General features: G+C 37.9%; 1 protein-coding gene across 1 annotated transcript; it reads right to left on the minus strand.

Annotated features, from left to right (window-relative positions):
- Positions 1–314: 314 nt before the first annotated feature.
- On the minus strand, positions 315–14,999 carry nsmce2 (NSE2 SUMO ligase component of SMC5/6 complex). Its single transcript, XM_077527513.1, has 6 exons — positions 14,691–14,999; positions 9,934–10,046; positions 9,655–9,808; positions 7,055–7,146; positions 1,380–1,486; positions 315–678 (listed from the first exon to the last, which is right to left on the minus strand). Exons 1-6 carry the CDS (start codon positions 14,809–14,811, stop codon positions 567–569), a joined length of 699 nt encoding a protein of 232 aa, XP_077383639.1. The 5' UTR covers positions 14,812–14,999; the 3' UTR covers positions 315–566.
- Between the last annotated feature and the right edge of the window lie 1,930 nt (positions 15,000–16,929).

Here is a 16,929-nt window from a genome sequence, read left to right on the forward strand (position 1 = left end):
ACTCTGAAACTGTGTTTATTTCCTATAAAATGGGGAAATGATGTCATCTACCGGTGGTTGGGCATCAGTAAAGTTGTTTCCAAGTTTGATATTTACAGTGGAGCATGCTCAGATTCGCCCCCATTTAGCACCGCTCTAAAAAATACAATTGACAAGTATACTTGTCAAAGGCAGTGAATGAGTTAAAAAGTGGCAAATTTGCCACTTTTTTTCTCGTCATATTGCCCCCGCCCCCTAAAAAAAAAAAAAAAAAAAAAAAAAAAAAAAAATGTACGTGGCCCTAATACGGCATCGTACCCTATCGTGAATGAATGCACAGTATGTTTTTACAATAGTATACAATTTTATTCCAATTCAGTAAGACTCAAAGATATTGAATACAAAGCAACAAATACTTTAACAAAATATTAAACTATCCCAAACACAAGTAAATAGTGTCATTTTGGTGAAAACAACAAAAATTCTATCAACAACTTGTAAAAGAACAAAAACGATTTAAAAAACAAAACAAAAAACAAAACAAAAAAACGCTTTGTGATAAACATCTCCAATGAAAGTGTGACGTTTTATGTGCTGCTGCTCTGTCTCTTGTGGTCTAAGATCTGTCTCTTTAGAACGTGGTCAGGAATCAGGTCTGACTCCTTCACGTTTTTGTTTCCACAACCCACCACAGGGCAGCTGAAGGGCACAAAACAAAAATTCGTAGCAGTAAAGCAGCAAATACAGTGTCAATTTTATCTACATAAGAGCATACAAATGATGATAAACTAATAGCTACTAGGGATGTAACGATATCCAAACACCACGATACGATAATTATCACGATATTGTGGGGGCGTTGGTGATATTTAATAAAGATCACAATATTGTAAAAAAAAATAAAAATAAAAAATGAGCTCATACAAAAAAAAAGCACAATATTGTGCTTTTGTACATAACAGCAATGCATATAAAACCACCTAAAATCTCTAATAACAATATTGAGGCACTTACTTGGTAATGCAAACACACATTGATCGCTTCACAAGCAAATTAGGTTCCCCTTCATCTGACAATTAGCATAGATTTCAAACATTGAAGGCCAAAACATCCCTAATTAAAATTAAATTGCACTAATAAAGTAGCCACTAGAGGGTGCTAGAACTGCACAAATGGAAATCAACCTGACTTTTTTTTTAAACAAATGTGTTCCTTTTAAATATTGTGAACATGACGACGACGATATTGTGGAAGTTTTAATATCGCGATATCACGATATTGCCCTTATCGTTACATCCCTAATAGCTACATGCAGTGATCATGACACAACACTACAAAACATTCCATTTTCAAACTGACAGCAGGGAACTATAAAAAGAAATATCGGTAGATCATCTTACCAGCAATTTTTTTTCTGATTGTGTCTTGTTACAATGAGGAGTTTGATGGGTATTTCTTCATAGTGATGGTTACACTTCTTATTCTTCACCGGGTTGACCATGTCCTCCTGGATTAGATGCATACATACCACATTAAACACGCAATTTTGCCATTACACTCTCACTAGATACTCCTAAATGTACAATCTTGCCATGAGACTTCATTCACTGATAATTCATTAGGAACTGATCAGAGCATTTGACTTTCCTTCATTTCATGAGGAACAAAATATTAACTCTTTGACCGCCAAAAACGTTTAATAACGATGAGTAAAATCACGACGTATGCCGCCATAAACGTTAAATGACGTCAACAGAGTTTTTTATTTTTTTATTTTTTTATCAGTGCAACGTCTAAGTGCAGAGCTGCCCGGTCAATGGGTTGTGGAATCAAAAACATTCTAACTATGGCCAGCAGATGGAAGCATTGTATCGCTTTTTGTGAATGATCAAAGCCTTTGTCATATCAAAAGTTTTTTTTTTTGATAATGTGGCAGTAAAAGAGTTAAAGGGATACTTGACTCATCGAGCCATTTTTAGTAGTAGTAGTAAATAAAATATATTTTGTCCAGAATTAATGTGATAATTTCATTGTTTTTCAAGTGTAATTCATATCTTTAGTAACACATTTTCCACTTGCTGCCGACTGAAGATGACGTCACCTGTGCTGAGGAAATAGGTAGCGACCAATCACCTGTTTTCAGGGTTTGGTCAGCAAACTGCGCCATGATTGGTCATGAACAGTTTTCCTCAGCACAGGTGATGTCGTCTTCAGTCGACGTTCATGATGGGTCCGGCAACACTGATGCATTGATGCACATGTCAAGTTTGTAGAGGAAACCCTGTGTCGGTTTGTGTAGTGATTTGTGAAAATCATCATGGTTTTCACTCAGATTTTCAAAATGACACGTTCACACTATTTATTGACTTTATCCATCCAAACATTTTGAATTTAAATTAAGAAATTAATACGCTAGGAAATACAATGACTTAAATTATTGTATTTGAGGTCCTCAAATCAGTGTCAGTTGAGTCTCTTATCATCATGAAAAATAAGTTATCACATTAATTCCAGACAAATTATCTTCTTACTTTTGAAAAGAGCGCATTGAGTCAAAGTATCCCTTAAAACAGAGGTGTCCAAACTACGGCCCCGGGGCCCTTTGCGGCCCGCCGTCCATTTTGCAGTGGCCCGCGACATATGCTAAAATTGGCATTTGACTCAGTTCAAATAAAACAAAACATAAATGTTTGGAGATGGTCAAAGTAAAAAGGGAGGGTATCAGAAATCAGGTGCCATTAAAGGTTATTTTAATTAACTAAAACTAATGAAAAAACTAAAACTAAAATTAAAAAAAACAATATCGTTACCGAAATAAAATAAAAACGAAAATGGTTTTAAAAAAATGAAAAGTAACTGAAACTACATTTTATTTTTACAAAACTAACTAAAGCTAACTCTAATTATAGCAAATATGTCCTTCGTTTTAGTCTTTGGTAATTAATTTAATGCATGAGCCTTTGAGGATGATTATAAGACAAAACAAAAAAAACGTGTTTTTTTTTTTTTTTTGCAACTTATGAAGTGTAACATGTAACGGTTGTCGAGATGAATTCCTCGTCGGTTATCTTATCTGGCCGTTGCATTTCTACGTGTGAAAGTGCTAAGCTTCGATTTTTATTCGGCTAGTTTGTATTCACAACAACGTGCAAGAGCTAACGTGCAAGAGACGTGAGCTTCCTGGATCTAAGTAAAAGAACGGCGATCGGAGACACAAAAAGCTGCAAATGCAAGTTGGCAAGTAAGTACTTCTACAAAATAAACATAAACGAACATATGAGCACGTCCTGGAATGCCGCGGGGGACGTGCAGCTTCCCAACGGTATGTAGCTCGTCGCTGTGTTGACTTCCGTTCGCCGGATACAATTGGATACAGGCGGTGTAAATTTATCCGAAAAACACGCACGATTTCCGGGTAAAGTAAACGGACGGATCGGTGTAATGGAGCTTTTTCTTTCCGTTATTTCTCCGGAACCGTACGTCCTACGGGGAAAATGACACATATCTGACACATATCTGGAACCGTGAGCACAAGAGATACGTGGCTCGTTGAAGTGCGACGCCGGATACGGGGGTGTAAATCGGGCCTTCCTGTATCCGAAAATCAAACACAATTTGCGGCTAAAGTCACGGAGGGGTCCCGGTGCCGCTCCGGAGCCCCACAAAAAGTACTTTTTTCCCCCAAAGTTTTCTATCAAAGCTACCGTGTTGCCTGATGCTCTAACTATGTCATATGAAAGATTCAAATTTATTTCTTTATTATACATATATACAACACAGTTAATTTTCTTCATAATCTATTATTTGGCTTCTGTTGTCCTATGGCGGGGGGAAATAATAATAATAAATAAATATACTATATTTATGCATAGTTTTGATGCCAATGAACATTTTGGGTGGTTGAAAGAAAAAAAAATATTAAAAAATGACTTAGTTATCACACCTCAAAGGAGCATTACATAATTGGCTAAAATGTACTCTTCGAGGGTGTTCTGAGTTAAATAGCCATTGTCAAAAAATTTGGCATGCATTGAAAAAATTGTTATAACTTATTGCCTTATTCGAAGCTCTAATTATGTCATATGAAGTATTAAATTTTTTTTATTTATTTTTTATACATGTATACAGCACAGTTCGTTTTCTTCATAGTCCATTCTTTGGGCTTGTATTGTCCTAAGAGGGGGGAATACATAAAAAAAAAAAAAAAATTCATATGTATGGATAGTTCTGATGCCAATGAACATTTTGAGTGGTTGAAATAAAAAAAAAAATATTAAAAATTGACTTAGTTATCACACCTCAAAGGAGCATTACATATTTGGCTAAAATGCAACTCTTCGAGGGTGTTCTGAGTTAAATTGCCATTGTCAAAAAATTTGGCATGCATTGAAAAAATTGTTGTTATAACTTATTGCATTATTCGAAGCTCTAATTATGTCATATGAAGTATTAATTTTTTATTTATTTTTTATACATGTATACTAAGGGTGTCACGATTTCGATTTTTTATCGAAATCGATCGAAATTACGTCACGATTTCGAGCATCGAAATAGAAGAGAGGACACACGATTCGATGCCCCCCCCGCGCCCGCCGCCACCGCCGCCACCGCCGCCACCGCCACCTCCCAGGAAAGCAAATGAGACGCAGCCATTCAGCTACTAGCTAACGGCACTTGTTAGCTGACTTCTCCTGCAGTCATGATGGCAAGCGCGGACAGACACAGCAATGGTGCTTCAAGCCGCTCCCGCTTCTCTCGTCACCAGTTTGGAAACATTTTGCGTTCCCGGTGAGTTATGTCGACAACGTTCACGTTGTCGATAAAAAGACCACAGTTGCAAGATATGCTATGTGCGCGTACTGTACTCGGCCACGGTGTTACGCCCGGCTCGTCAAGGGGAAGGGAAGTAACACAATAACAGAAAATATAGAGTAGATAAACACGGGTCGACTTTAACATCTGAGTAGTTTTAATTGAAATTTCAGGCAGGGGTTTGACAAGGGAGTGAAAGTGGAAGGTGAACAAATAATAACCGCATTTGACAGAACTGACAGAACGGAGGAGAAACAACAATAACCAATAGGGGTATAATACACGGATACACAATAGCGTCGCGCTGGCACAGTCGTCCAATCGGAGTGTCGCGCTGGCACAGTCGTCCAATCGGAGTGTCGCGCTGGCACAGTCCTCCAATCAGAGTGTCGCGCTGGCGCATTCAAACTGAAGTACCATTATACGGGCACCAGCCGACACAAACACACACATACATACTAGGGGAGCGGAGCCGGCGACGGGCCCGAGCCGCCAGCCGTAACAACGGGAAACACGACAAACATGACGGGACATTTACGCAGGCATCACAAAGATTTAGATTGATCAAATTCAACTAGAAGTGGGAAAACAACGGTCCAACCAACTATTTCATCCTCATTTACAGTGAAACTTCCACACACTTCAGCTCGCGCGAAACGCCAGATCCATAGGTCTATTTATAGCAGCAGACCTGCAGCCTTGGAAAACGCTGGATTCAAACATTTAATTAGTGTACTTGAACCACGCTACAGTATGCCCAGCAACTGTAAATGTTGGGATATAGTTTGTTCAGGCTGTATTTGTTCCATGACTTTGGATACAATATATTTTTTGTTGTTGTTGCACATTGCACATTATTTTAAGAGGAACGCACAGCACACTGTTGTAACCAAAAACAGTCAATAGATGGCAGGCACCCACTGTGACTTTTTGTTTTTGTTTTTTTATTTTTTATTTTACACTTCAGTAAGAACAAGACGGTTAACTTTATATTGTAAATAAATTCTTTGAATTTGATCATTCCTGCCTAATGTCAATTATCATATATTACATAAATTTACACAAAAATAATATGGAAATTGCATCACCTATATGTAGCCGATCTTTTGAAATAAGATTTACTGTACAATGAATAGAACCAATGATCATAGACTAGCCTTAGCCTACAGAAGCATATGCCTCTGTGTTATAAAGTGGGGGAGCGGGAAAAAAAAAAAAAAAAAAAATCTAAAAAAAAATCGAATCGTGACCCCAAAATCGAAATTTAAATCGAATCGTGGAGTTGGCGAATCGTGACACCCCTAATGTATACAGCACAGTTCGTTTTCTTCATAGTCCATTCTTTGGGCTTGTATTGTCCTAAGAGGGGGGAATACATAAAAAAAAAAAAAAAACTTCATATGTATGGATAGTTCTGATGCCAATGAACATTTTGAGTGGTTGAAATAAAAAAAAATGTTAAAAATTTACTTAGTTATCACACCTCAAAGTAGAATTACTTATTTGGCTAAAATCTACTCTTCGAGGGTATCACTGATTTCAAGGCACAAGGGTTAAATGTGATTTTTAGTAGATTTATTTTGATATAAACCGGAATAATGACGTTTGAAAGTATGTCACACAGAAGTGATGTTATCTAGCAGCGGCCAATAGAAAAGCACCTTCGGATGACGTTGCTCCAATGGTGTTTTTTAAATATTGCGGACAAGTAATACACATTAAAAAAAGAAGAAAAAAAAGAAGAAGAAAAAAACTAATACTAATACTGAAACTAACAAACTAAACTAAAACTAAGCATTTTTTTTAAGAACTAAACTAATAAAAACTAACAGAACCACTTTGAAAACTACTAAAAACTAACTAAAATGAAAAATTCCAAAACTATAATAACCCTACTGCTATATTACAAATAAATTGGTTTATATACCGTAGCATTTTTTCTAAATATGTAAAATAACAAATACATTATTTGTACAATTTTTAGGACTAAACACAATTTCTCTTCATAACATTATGTGGCACTTGCGTCCTTCTGATTTTCAGTATGTGGCCCTAAAAGGAAAAAAGTTTGGACACCCCTGCTCAAAAGAGAGAACACTAAAACATAATCTGAAAAACATCGAAGCTTTAGCACAATACTTGAAGCCACGTGTCACAAAGTCGTCAACATCATGGCATGTCTTTAATAGTAGACAACTATGTACATGCTAAAGATGAAAAAGGGTGTTGTCTAATTAAGGGTTGCAGAAAAAAAGGATGGTACCTGGGTGAGAGGACAGGTGAAGATGACTTGGGTCTGCGTCACAGCAACGTCCTCATCAAGATCCTCCTCCACGCTCCTCGAAGCTTGGCTGGCTGAAAAACACAACACCCACACCACATGCCATTTAACTATCGACTTTTGACAGGACAAGGCAACCTTGAAACCTTATCAACGGAAGGATACAACATGTCCTGATAAAGCAACAATGTCAACATTCAAAAAGAATTCAACGTGCTTAGTGAGTGGCGACGCAACGGCGGGTAGGTTGCATTGTGAGGCCCCAATATATACTGTACAGTACTTCTGGGAGCTAAACAAGCTGCTGACGCTCCAAGTCGGTAATCAGTGCCTCCATGGTGGGATAAGCTACACTAATTACACGTATCGTTTCACAAAGGGATGACCAGGAGCAGCTCACAAAAAATGGAGAAGTCATGCTAATTGCTAAACTAACCAAAGATTGACACTAGGGGTGCACCGATCACAATTTTCCAGCCGATCACTGATCTTTTAAAAAGTCTGATCTGCCGATCCCGATTTGTTTCATAACAAGGAACATACACCTTCAGTGCTCTAATCGTGTTTTATTGGAAAACATTGAAACCTATCTGTGAAATAATACAAACGGGTTGTTTTAACTGCACAAGAGTAGTAGAGGACAGTGGCTGACTTTTTCATACCTCTGAGGAGGGAGATGAAATTGGTAGAAAAGATTGTTTTATTTTTAAGTGATCACTGATCCCACAAAATTAAGGGAATTGGGGCCAATTAATCGGCCGGCCATTCAATCGGAGCACCCCTAATTGAAACGTAACTGTGGAGGAACACTGGAATTAAGTGCTTGGTTGATAAAGTACACTTTTCACTCAAATCTGGATTGAACCGTGTTCAAGCATCTGGAGAGAAAATTATACACATCATAATGAGTAATGCTAGACACAGCAAAAACAGGACTGGTGACCAGTCATGAATATTTTGAATAGTGTTGTTCCGATACCGATACTGGTATCGGCAGAGGTACCGATACTGCATTAAAACAGTGGTATCGGTGACGACTAACAAGTAACATGCCAATACCATTAATTCCAACGCTAATATAGAATTTTGGATGCAGCATCTTGTTTTGCTGGTGCACGACATTAGGGCTGCACAATATATCGAAAAAATATCGGTATCGCGATATTGACCCTTGCAATATGCATATCGCAAAGGCATGCAATAAGTTTTATATGGAATCTTATGCATTTTATATGAATTTGACCAGTCAGATGCTAACTAAAATGTGCCATTCAATAGTCGAAAATTATCAAGACATAATTACAATTAATTAACTAAGATTACATTAAGGTTGCTTATTTTGCTACATGAAAAATGTTCTTCTTTCATTAGGTAATATAAATGAAATTTCTTTAGGTACATGTTAAATATCGCAATAATATCGATGTCGCTATATTCAGCAAGTATATCGCATATCGCATGTTTTTCCAATATCGTGCAGCCCTACACGACATTCACTGATATGTGACATTTTCACTGCATGCCGATCTAAGATATGATATTGGCCCTTGAATGCTCTGAACCAATGGCAGGACAGCTTTTTCATGTTGAGAAAAAAAAAAAAAACCTTAGGTATCGGTATGGTATCAGCATCGGCCGATACTGCAAAGCTGGGTATCAGAATCGGTATCTGGAGCCAAAAAACGGTATCGGAACTAATTTTGAATAGTTATTATATCATCGATTGTATTTGTTTTCACAATGCAGTTGTGTTTTGATTAAATTGACTTTTGAGGTCTGTACAATAAATGTTCTCAAAATTACATTACAGTATTTCCCCTATTTTCTTTTTATAAACTTAGCTTTGCTCAAGTACCATGCAATGTAACTATTCAGAAATATAAAGTATTAAATGTATATTGTTTATTGCCCCACTGAAATGTTTCGAGACAATAAAATTGCTCCACAAAATTAGAACGTTGCTAGTCAAACGATTTTCTTTTTTTTTTTTTAGGCCTTAAATGCCACTAAACATATAAAAAGGCAAATGCCAAAAGAAGGCTTTGGTGATTCTATCCATTCATTTTTCTGTAGTTCTTGTCCTCATTAGCATTGCAGGTGAGCTGGAACCTATTCCAACTTGACTTTGGGAAAGCCAATCACATCGCAATTTCATAACTACTTGGAAAATGTTTAGCTTTCTCAAAGCTAGCTACTAAAAATAAATGGACAAAACACCCCAAAAATATACATAATGCATGGCATTATCAAACATCTCCCTATTCCCGATAACCCCCCCGCCTCTCCCAAAAAATAAAAAATAAAAAAATAAAAAAATGAAATTGATGCAATCAACATGACTTCAAATGAGTACACAAGAGCTTAAGGAAATGACCAATAAGGATGTTTGCTCTGTCTATCGACGCTAAACTTCAACAAATATGCAAGCAACACTAAAGCTGCAGGGTGAGATACAAATATTTATACCCAAATTAAAGAGGGGATGTTATCTTTTTTTTTATTATTATTATTTTTTTTTTTTAATTAGCCTTAAGTACCAGTCAACCACCATCTGAAAAGAGTTTTACCAAGCACTTTTGTACCTTGGTTGTGAGAGCTCTTGATGTTTTCCTTAAATGCAATTACTTTCTGGTGGGTCTGCAGATCTGTGTCAGATAGTTGGGCAATTCTTTCTGCGAAGTTCTCTTTCACTCTGGACGAGATGGTAACCAAGGCCTCTTGTTGCTGTGCAGTCACCTGCAGAAAGAACAAATCTTAGTTCACCTTCAGCAGTAGTGCGTGTCACGGTTTTATTCTGGTCGATTTTTTCCAAACTTTGTCACGCATCCGTCTAACTGTTTGTTCCGAATGAGCATGACCACCTCTGCTGTGGCTCGTTGCACAATGTCAACAAAGCAGTCAATTTCTCGGTCCAGCTTGGCACATTCCATCATGAGGACCTCCATCTCGCCGACACCGGAGTTCCCCGCTCCATCTGCGCACACGACACGAAAGGTCGACATAATAATCAATTCATATCAAGCATGATTGGAAAACCTGTTTTTGCACTAAACGTACCGGTAGTTATGGTTGCACTTTAGGATGCCAGTTGCCACATAAATGTTTGAGGTGTAAATGTATGCCGATAATCCTGATTGAATATGTATAGTCCTCTGGTTATGGTCACGGTTCGGTTCAAATTCGGTACAGTGAGAAAACTATATGCCAAACTGATTTTTATTATGTAAGCTAACTGGCTCCGTCACTGTCTTGTTCTCCAGTTCATCTTCAACATTTTAAACTTCTAGACTACATAACATTAAAATAAAAAGTTTTAAAGTTAAAACAATTTGTCAAAAATGTTTATTATTGCATAGCTCTAAATAGGGATGTAAAAATATCCAAACATCACGATACAATATTTATCACAATATTGTAGGGAGGTTGGCGATATTTTAAAAAAGGTCACAATATAATAAAAAAAGGGCTCATACTAAAAAAAAAACTAAAAAAACACAATGTTGTTAATGCACGCACACATTGAGTTCCTCCACAGATTGAGTTGCTTCAGAGGCATATTACGCTTGCCTTCATCTGACAATTAGTGTAGATTTTAAACATAGAAGGGCCAAAACATCCCTAATAAAAATTAAATTGGACTAAAAAACTCACCACCAGAGTGTGCTAGGACTGCACAAATGCAAATCAACCTGACTTTTTTAACACATGCTGCATTTAAATATTGTGAACATGACGATGACGATATTGTGGCAATTTTAATATCACAATATCACAATATTGTGCTTATCATTACATCCCTAGCTCTAAATGTACTGCTCCGTGAATAATTCTCTTCAATCAAGACAGTTTCCCCAGGTCTTAAAAACTGCAATAATAAAAACCACTTCTCAAAAAGCCGAACCTGGAGGCTTCAACAATAAGTAACTACAGGCCCATATCAAATCTTCCATTTTTGGGGGGAAATCATTGAAAGGATTATTTTTCAACAGTTTCAGTTTTATGATGCAAAGCAATCCATTTAATGCATTTCAGTATGGATTTCAAGATAGGCATACTTTCTCTTTCTCTCACTTAGAAGTAATGAGCCTGTCTGAGCAAAAAAATAAGTAAACATCATAATCATATGTGGGGCTCCACAAGGGTCCATTCTTGGAACAATTTTGTTTAATATCTACACATTGCCCAGTGCTCAGTTTACGGAGCACCAAAATTCTAAAGTATATATATGGAAATAAATGTATTTGCAATAGTAGCACCTATTTTTCAACACCATCACATTTATTTATTCATTTATTTATTTATTTATTTATTTTAACTGTGTCATATGGGATTTTTAGTATATGTCGCGGGCCACTGAAATGGCCCCCGGGCCGTTGTTTAGACACCACTGCCTTAGGTCATCTAAGACAGGTCGATTGTGTGTTTCCAGAACCAGAATCAAGTGAACTGAAGAAGCATTTAATTTTTATTATGCTTCTCAACCTGTGGAGCAAACTGAATACTAGTGTTGTGCCAATACTGATACTAGTATCGAGAGAGGCCACGATACTGCATTAAAATGCTGACATCGGTATCGGCGAGTACTAACAAATAACGGGCTGATGCCATTTACTGATACTAGTATAGACATTTGAACGCAGCGCACACTCACTGATTTGTGATCACAGGTGTTCGGTGCATGCATTTCCTGTTTCACAAAAGGTTTTTATGCAGTGCCTGACCAAGCTAGTAATAATGATCGTAAAGATTTTACAGCTAAGTGAGTATGCAGTTCTTTATAATTAAAAAAATAAAAACAAAAGAAAATTATTTATTTTTTTTTTTTCTTCAAATGGTGTTTTTTTTTGGTACGGTTGACTGATATGGCACAGTCGGGTATCGAAATTAGTATCGAAAGCCAAAAAAGTGGTATCGGAACAACACGACAGTGAATACATGAGGTCCGCTCAAACTGTCAGTTCTTTTAAATCAGCGGCCAGGGCTGAAATGTATGGAAGCCCAAAAGTGTCAAAATTCAATAAATAAAAAGGCCTTTTTGAAATAACTATTCTTTTGATAAATAACAGGCAATTATGTAATATGGCCATTAAATTTTAAAATGAGGTGTTAGTATTATTATGAAAAGTTTTATGCTATTCTTTAATATGTAACAAATATTTTATTTTGATTAAAGCAGCTCTATGTAAGATTTAAAATTTCATATCTCTACTGCCACCTGTGGCCGAAAACAAACTGCACGCTCGTACGTGCACGACCTCAATACTGAAGACTGGGCTCTTCATATCCAATTAAACTATGTTTTCAGAGGTAAGAAGTTTTATAATGTTATACAAAGCTGGCCACTTCACGGAATGAGACTCTCGATCCCCACTAAACAATTGATGTCCACGGGACGTGCAGATCATATTGCTTAGTCGGTCGAAGTCCAGTCCTGTGCTGTACTCCAAAACGATGTGCAAATTACGTCAATTAATTGGACCTCATTCCGATGTTAATATGCAGTTACATATTGTAGTCACCCCGCTCGACGGACGTCAACCTGATTCTAGTCATTATTAGTGTATGTCGCCCCCAGGCTAGCGTCATTGTGCATTAGCCGAAAGGTGGGCTGTCATTTATGGAAATTGACGATTGTGAAAAACATATATAGACCCATTCACTACTTAGTGTGATATGGCCGTGAATGTTATCGCCATTCAGTAGTACCGTTCACATCCCGTTAGCATAATGTAGCTACAATAGGCTGTTTTCACGGAGGAAAATAAGGCAACATTTAGCCTGATTGAAACGCCGCGGAATGGAACGTCTGTTCTTCATAAAGTCATTCTGTTCTATTACATTCAACTTTGCCGCCCCTTTCACGCTAAATGTTGCCGTCCACCTCACTTTTCACCCCAATAGTTACGACCGAGAAGTGATCGATCTTGAGGTTACTGCTATTTGAAAACAACACATTTTCTTCTCAATGACAAGATACTCGCTTCTTACCTTTTCGAGTAGAAAGAAAGCCAGCTGTGAATCACTTTTCTAATCCAAGTCCGATCCCAACGCTCTCCACCGCTGAAATGTCAAACCAATGTTCACTCTCGTTCTCGGCGCCGGTCACTATCAAGTTTAGATTTATTTATTTTTTCGTGGCACTTGACATTGTTTTCATTTTTTTTTTAGCAGCCTTCCGCGGAGTAACAGCGGGTGTCTGGGGCAGCGAAAATCTGTACTAGTTCCGTCTTCGCGCGACAGGAAACAACTGACGATGACGCGAATAACGTCACATCCCGCAGACAGAGGGCGGGAAATTCGAAGGATTCGGACCGGACGCTTCCTAAATAATATTGGCCAGAGGCTTGTAGGAGTACCCATTGTGAACAGCGAAGATGTTGATCTACTAATTAGAATATGTTTCAGTCATAAATGGTCAAATAAAAAGGCTATTGTTAAGATATTTTTGGGGGAAATCCTACATAGAGTAGCTTTAAATATTTCATAATGATTATTTTAACAACGTCATACTTTTTAAAAATAATGACATTTAATTTATTTTCAAGGTTTTATAAGATAATAAAACGTTGTTTTACAAAGTCAGTTTTTATTTCATAATGTCCTTTTCCACAATGGTCTTCTTTTACATAATGGCGTTTTACAGCCGAATGACTTGGCCTGTCAATCAAAGTCAGTGGGTGGGACCACCTGTGTGAGCCGAGATCGCCGTGACGCCTACCCCGTAGCCTGACGCAGAAGTTTAACAAGGCCTTTACGTTATGATCCGATTCTAAATGATTTGCTACTACTTGGAGTACTTCTGAAAGTGACTTATCTTCTGTATCCATGCTTTAGCAAGCCTGTGACCGCCGTGGCTCCTCATCAGGCGCTAAACTCTCCACGCGTGAATCGACACTGCAAGTGCTGCTGCTCATGTCTGTATAAGGGACTCAGCCAAACACGTAACTGGCTCCGCCTCATGTCATTTGATTGACAGACCAAGACATTCGGCTGTAAAACGCCATTATGTAAAAGACGACCATTGTGGAAAAGGACATTATGAAATAAAAACTGACTTTGTAAAACAACGTTTTATTATCTTATAAAACCTTGAAAATAAATGAAATGTCATATTTTTAAAAAGTATGACTTTGTTAAAATAATCATTATGAAATATTTAATCAAAATAAAATATTTGTTACATATTAAAGAATAGCATTACACTTTTCATAATAATACTAACACCTCATTTTAAAATTTAATGGCCATATTACATAATAGCCTGTTATTTATCAAAAGAATAGTTATTTCAAAAAGGCCTTTTTATTTACTTAATTTTGACACTTTTGGGCTTCCATAGAAATGTGAAGTACTTTGAACTATCTTGTACACGAAGTGTCTTATACAACCAACGAAAGTCCAAGTACAATTTCTGTAAAGCTGCTGGTGACTTTGTAGACAAGTTAAAGGAATATGGAGTGAGGTGGAGTTTTTCATCAAACACCCCAAATGCAATTAAACATTGGAGTGTAACAAATCGCGTTTTTCTGTGTATTGCTGTTGCAAGCAAGTAAATTAAACAAAAAAGAATGTGTTGAAAGTGGAAGGGACTAAACACCGACGCAGTTCATGACGTTACCCTGGTCCTCCATCAGATCCAACGCCACTGAGGTGACTATGTCCATTCCCGTGGCGAGGTCGGTCTGACACGCCGTCAGGCTGGACACAGCACTGTGCACGGCGCTCATACTTTGATACATGCTAGCGACGCTCACATTTATGTTCAAACACTTAACGCTAGCAGTAGAGTAGCTCGTCGACGCATTAAACTTTACGGATCAAACCCCCGCGGAAAAGCGCTACGTCAGGACAGGAGGATCTACTTCCTGGTCCCGTTTCGGGTTTTCAAAATAAACTAGATTTAATCGTGCGTTTACCGTGTCAAGACGCTATCGGTGACTCTGCACGATTGGTGACGCGCATGCGCAGAAGATCCCGCCATCTTGGATCGCTAACTAGGGCAACTCCACTAGAACAAAACACCAATATGCTTTCGCGATAGTGCGCGTTCGTAAAAAAATGATACATGATTGAAAAAATAAATAAATCCTAAATTCTTGAAGCATTTTAAAGACACGATTTTAATTCTACAGGTTTTAAAGACGAACGTTTTACTTTTCACCACATTACATTCCTAGTGAGTCCTCATTGTTATAATTTACGTTTAGTCTGCAGTGTTTTATTGTCTTTTGAACAATATGTGGCCAATATCATAGGATAGGTTTTGAGGGTGGGTGAGGCAGGGGGTCATTTAAAACTCACCGCAGACTTACCATAAAGTACAACAATGCAGACTCACTATAATATAATGAGGTCAAAACTAAAATGTCATCTTATAGGATTAAAAAATACTTAGTTACTTTAAAATGCATCAATAATCTATTTGTTTTTTTTTCATGTTGTATCGTGTTTTTACGAAGGCGCGCTATCGCGTACGCATATAAACGTAGTGCATACGTATTTGTTCTAGTGTAGCTGCCGTAGTTGGCGATCTAATATGTCGGGATCTTCTGCGCATGCGCGTCACCGATCGCGCAGGGTCACCGATAGCGTCTTGACATACCTCGTTCACGGTTTAAAAACGTATGCGACATGTTTCATCAGATTCAGAATATCCCCAAGGAGCAAAAAATAAGACTATAGTACTGGGTTGTCCGCCCACGTACTGAATGGACCGTCATTTGGCTCCACGTGGGCCCAAGAGTGTAGGGTGAAGCCAGGGGGCAGCCATTTTATGTTGCCATTCAATGGAGAACTTTTCATTGAAAACACTGTCATCACTGCGTGATTTATGCTAGGGTCTGTGGAAGAAGGGGAGCCTCTCAAAAGAATGAACTTCATTGTTTGCATCAAGCATTCAGAGTTCACTAAGTAATACAGAGGTTATGGACTATATGCACAAAGTGATGTAAAACTTTGCTGCCCATGTGGTATCGAAATTATGGCATATACCACGTCGAGTAGAAAATTACACGTGAAGAACCCGTCATGTATTTTCCACTGGACAACTGGGAATTTATTTTGATACCCGAGTTCCCGGGCTGATAGACCTCGTGGGCCTGAGTTGTGCATGTTCTAGAAGTTTTCCATGTTCAACACAGCTGATTCATATTTAAGATCATCAACAAGCTCTGCGGGAGCCTGATAATTATCCTGATCATTGAATCGGGTGCGTTGGTGTAGAGAAAGCTCAAAAACATGCAGGACTCAGGCCCTCGAGGACCAGATCTTGACACGTGTGGTAGGGAGTGCCGCAGGATTCGTGAATGGCAAGAAATATTAACAGTTATCAGGGCGTTGTCGTCTGCTAGCAGGTTGTTTTAGAATCTACACAACTACGTAGCATACACAATTCAATGAATGTCCTGTTCTTTACAACTCATTATTTGCCGCATTGTTCGGTTTTCAGAGCCAAGAGTAGGCCTACGTCACCTGCTGTGTATTGTCAACAACAAAAGCACATGAACAGAACTCGGTCGTCCAAGCGGTAAGGTCCATCTTTCGCATATCACGTGAAGGCAGGGTAGCCTAAACCTAAATCCTTAACCGACTCAAAAAGAACAGGGGCCGCTCCTTGCTTTAACACTATGTCTATCAGAATTTTAAAACTACTAATTAGATCTCCCAGAGCCGTAATTTTGACGGCTTGAGCTCTGGTAATGACATAATTGCTTAAAATGATTACTACACGTAAATACAAGCCGTTTGAGTAGCTAAGTAAAGCCATTTCATTATTTAAAAAAAAAAAAAAAAGTAAATTATGTATTGTAACTCCTCTACAGGTCCACACAATAAGCTAGCCTACGGCCCCCACCCAT

This window comes from Festucalex cinctus, chromosome 7 (genome assembly GCF_051991245.1).
Source record: "Festucalex cinctus isolate MCC-2025b chromosome 7, RoL_Fcin_1.0, whole genome shotgun sequence".
Lineage (NCBI taxonomy): Eukaryota > Metazoa > Chordata > Actinopteri > Syngnathiformes > Syngnathidae > Festucalex > Festucalex cinctus.

Coding starts and splice junctions, on each gene's coding strand:
- nsmce2 (XM_077527513.1), bottom strand. CDS start 14,811: ATGTATCAAAGTATGAGCGCCGTGCACAGTGCTGTGTCCAGCCTGACG. Junction 7,147..9,654: donor CAAGAGCTCTCACAACCAAG/GTACAAAAGTGC, acceptor TGTGTTTTTCAG/CCAGCCAAGCTTCGAGGAGC. Junction 679..1,379: donor AATCAGAAAAAAAATTGCTG/GTAAGATGATCT, acceptor TGTGCCCTTCAG/CTGCCCTGTGGTGGGTTGTG.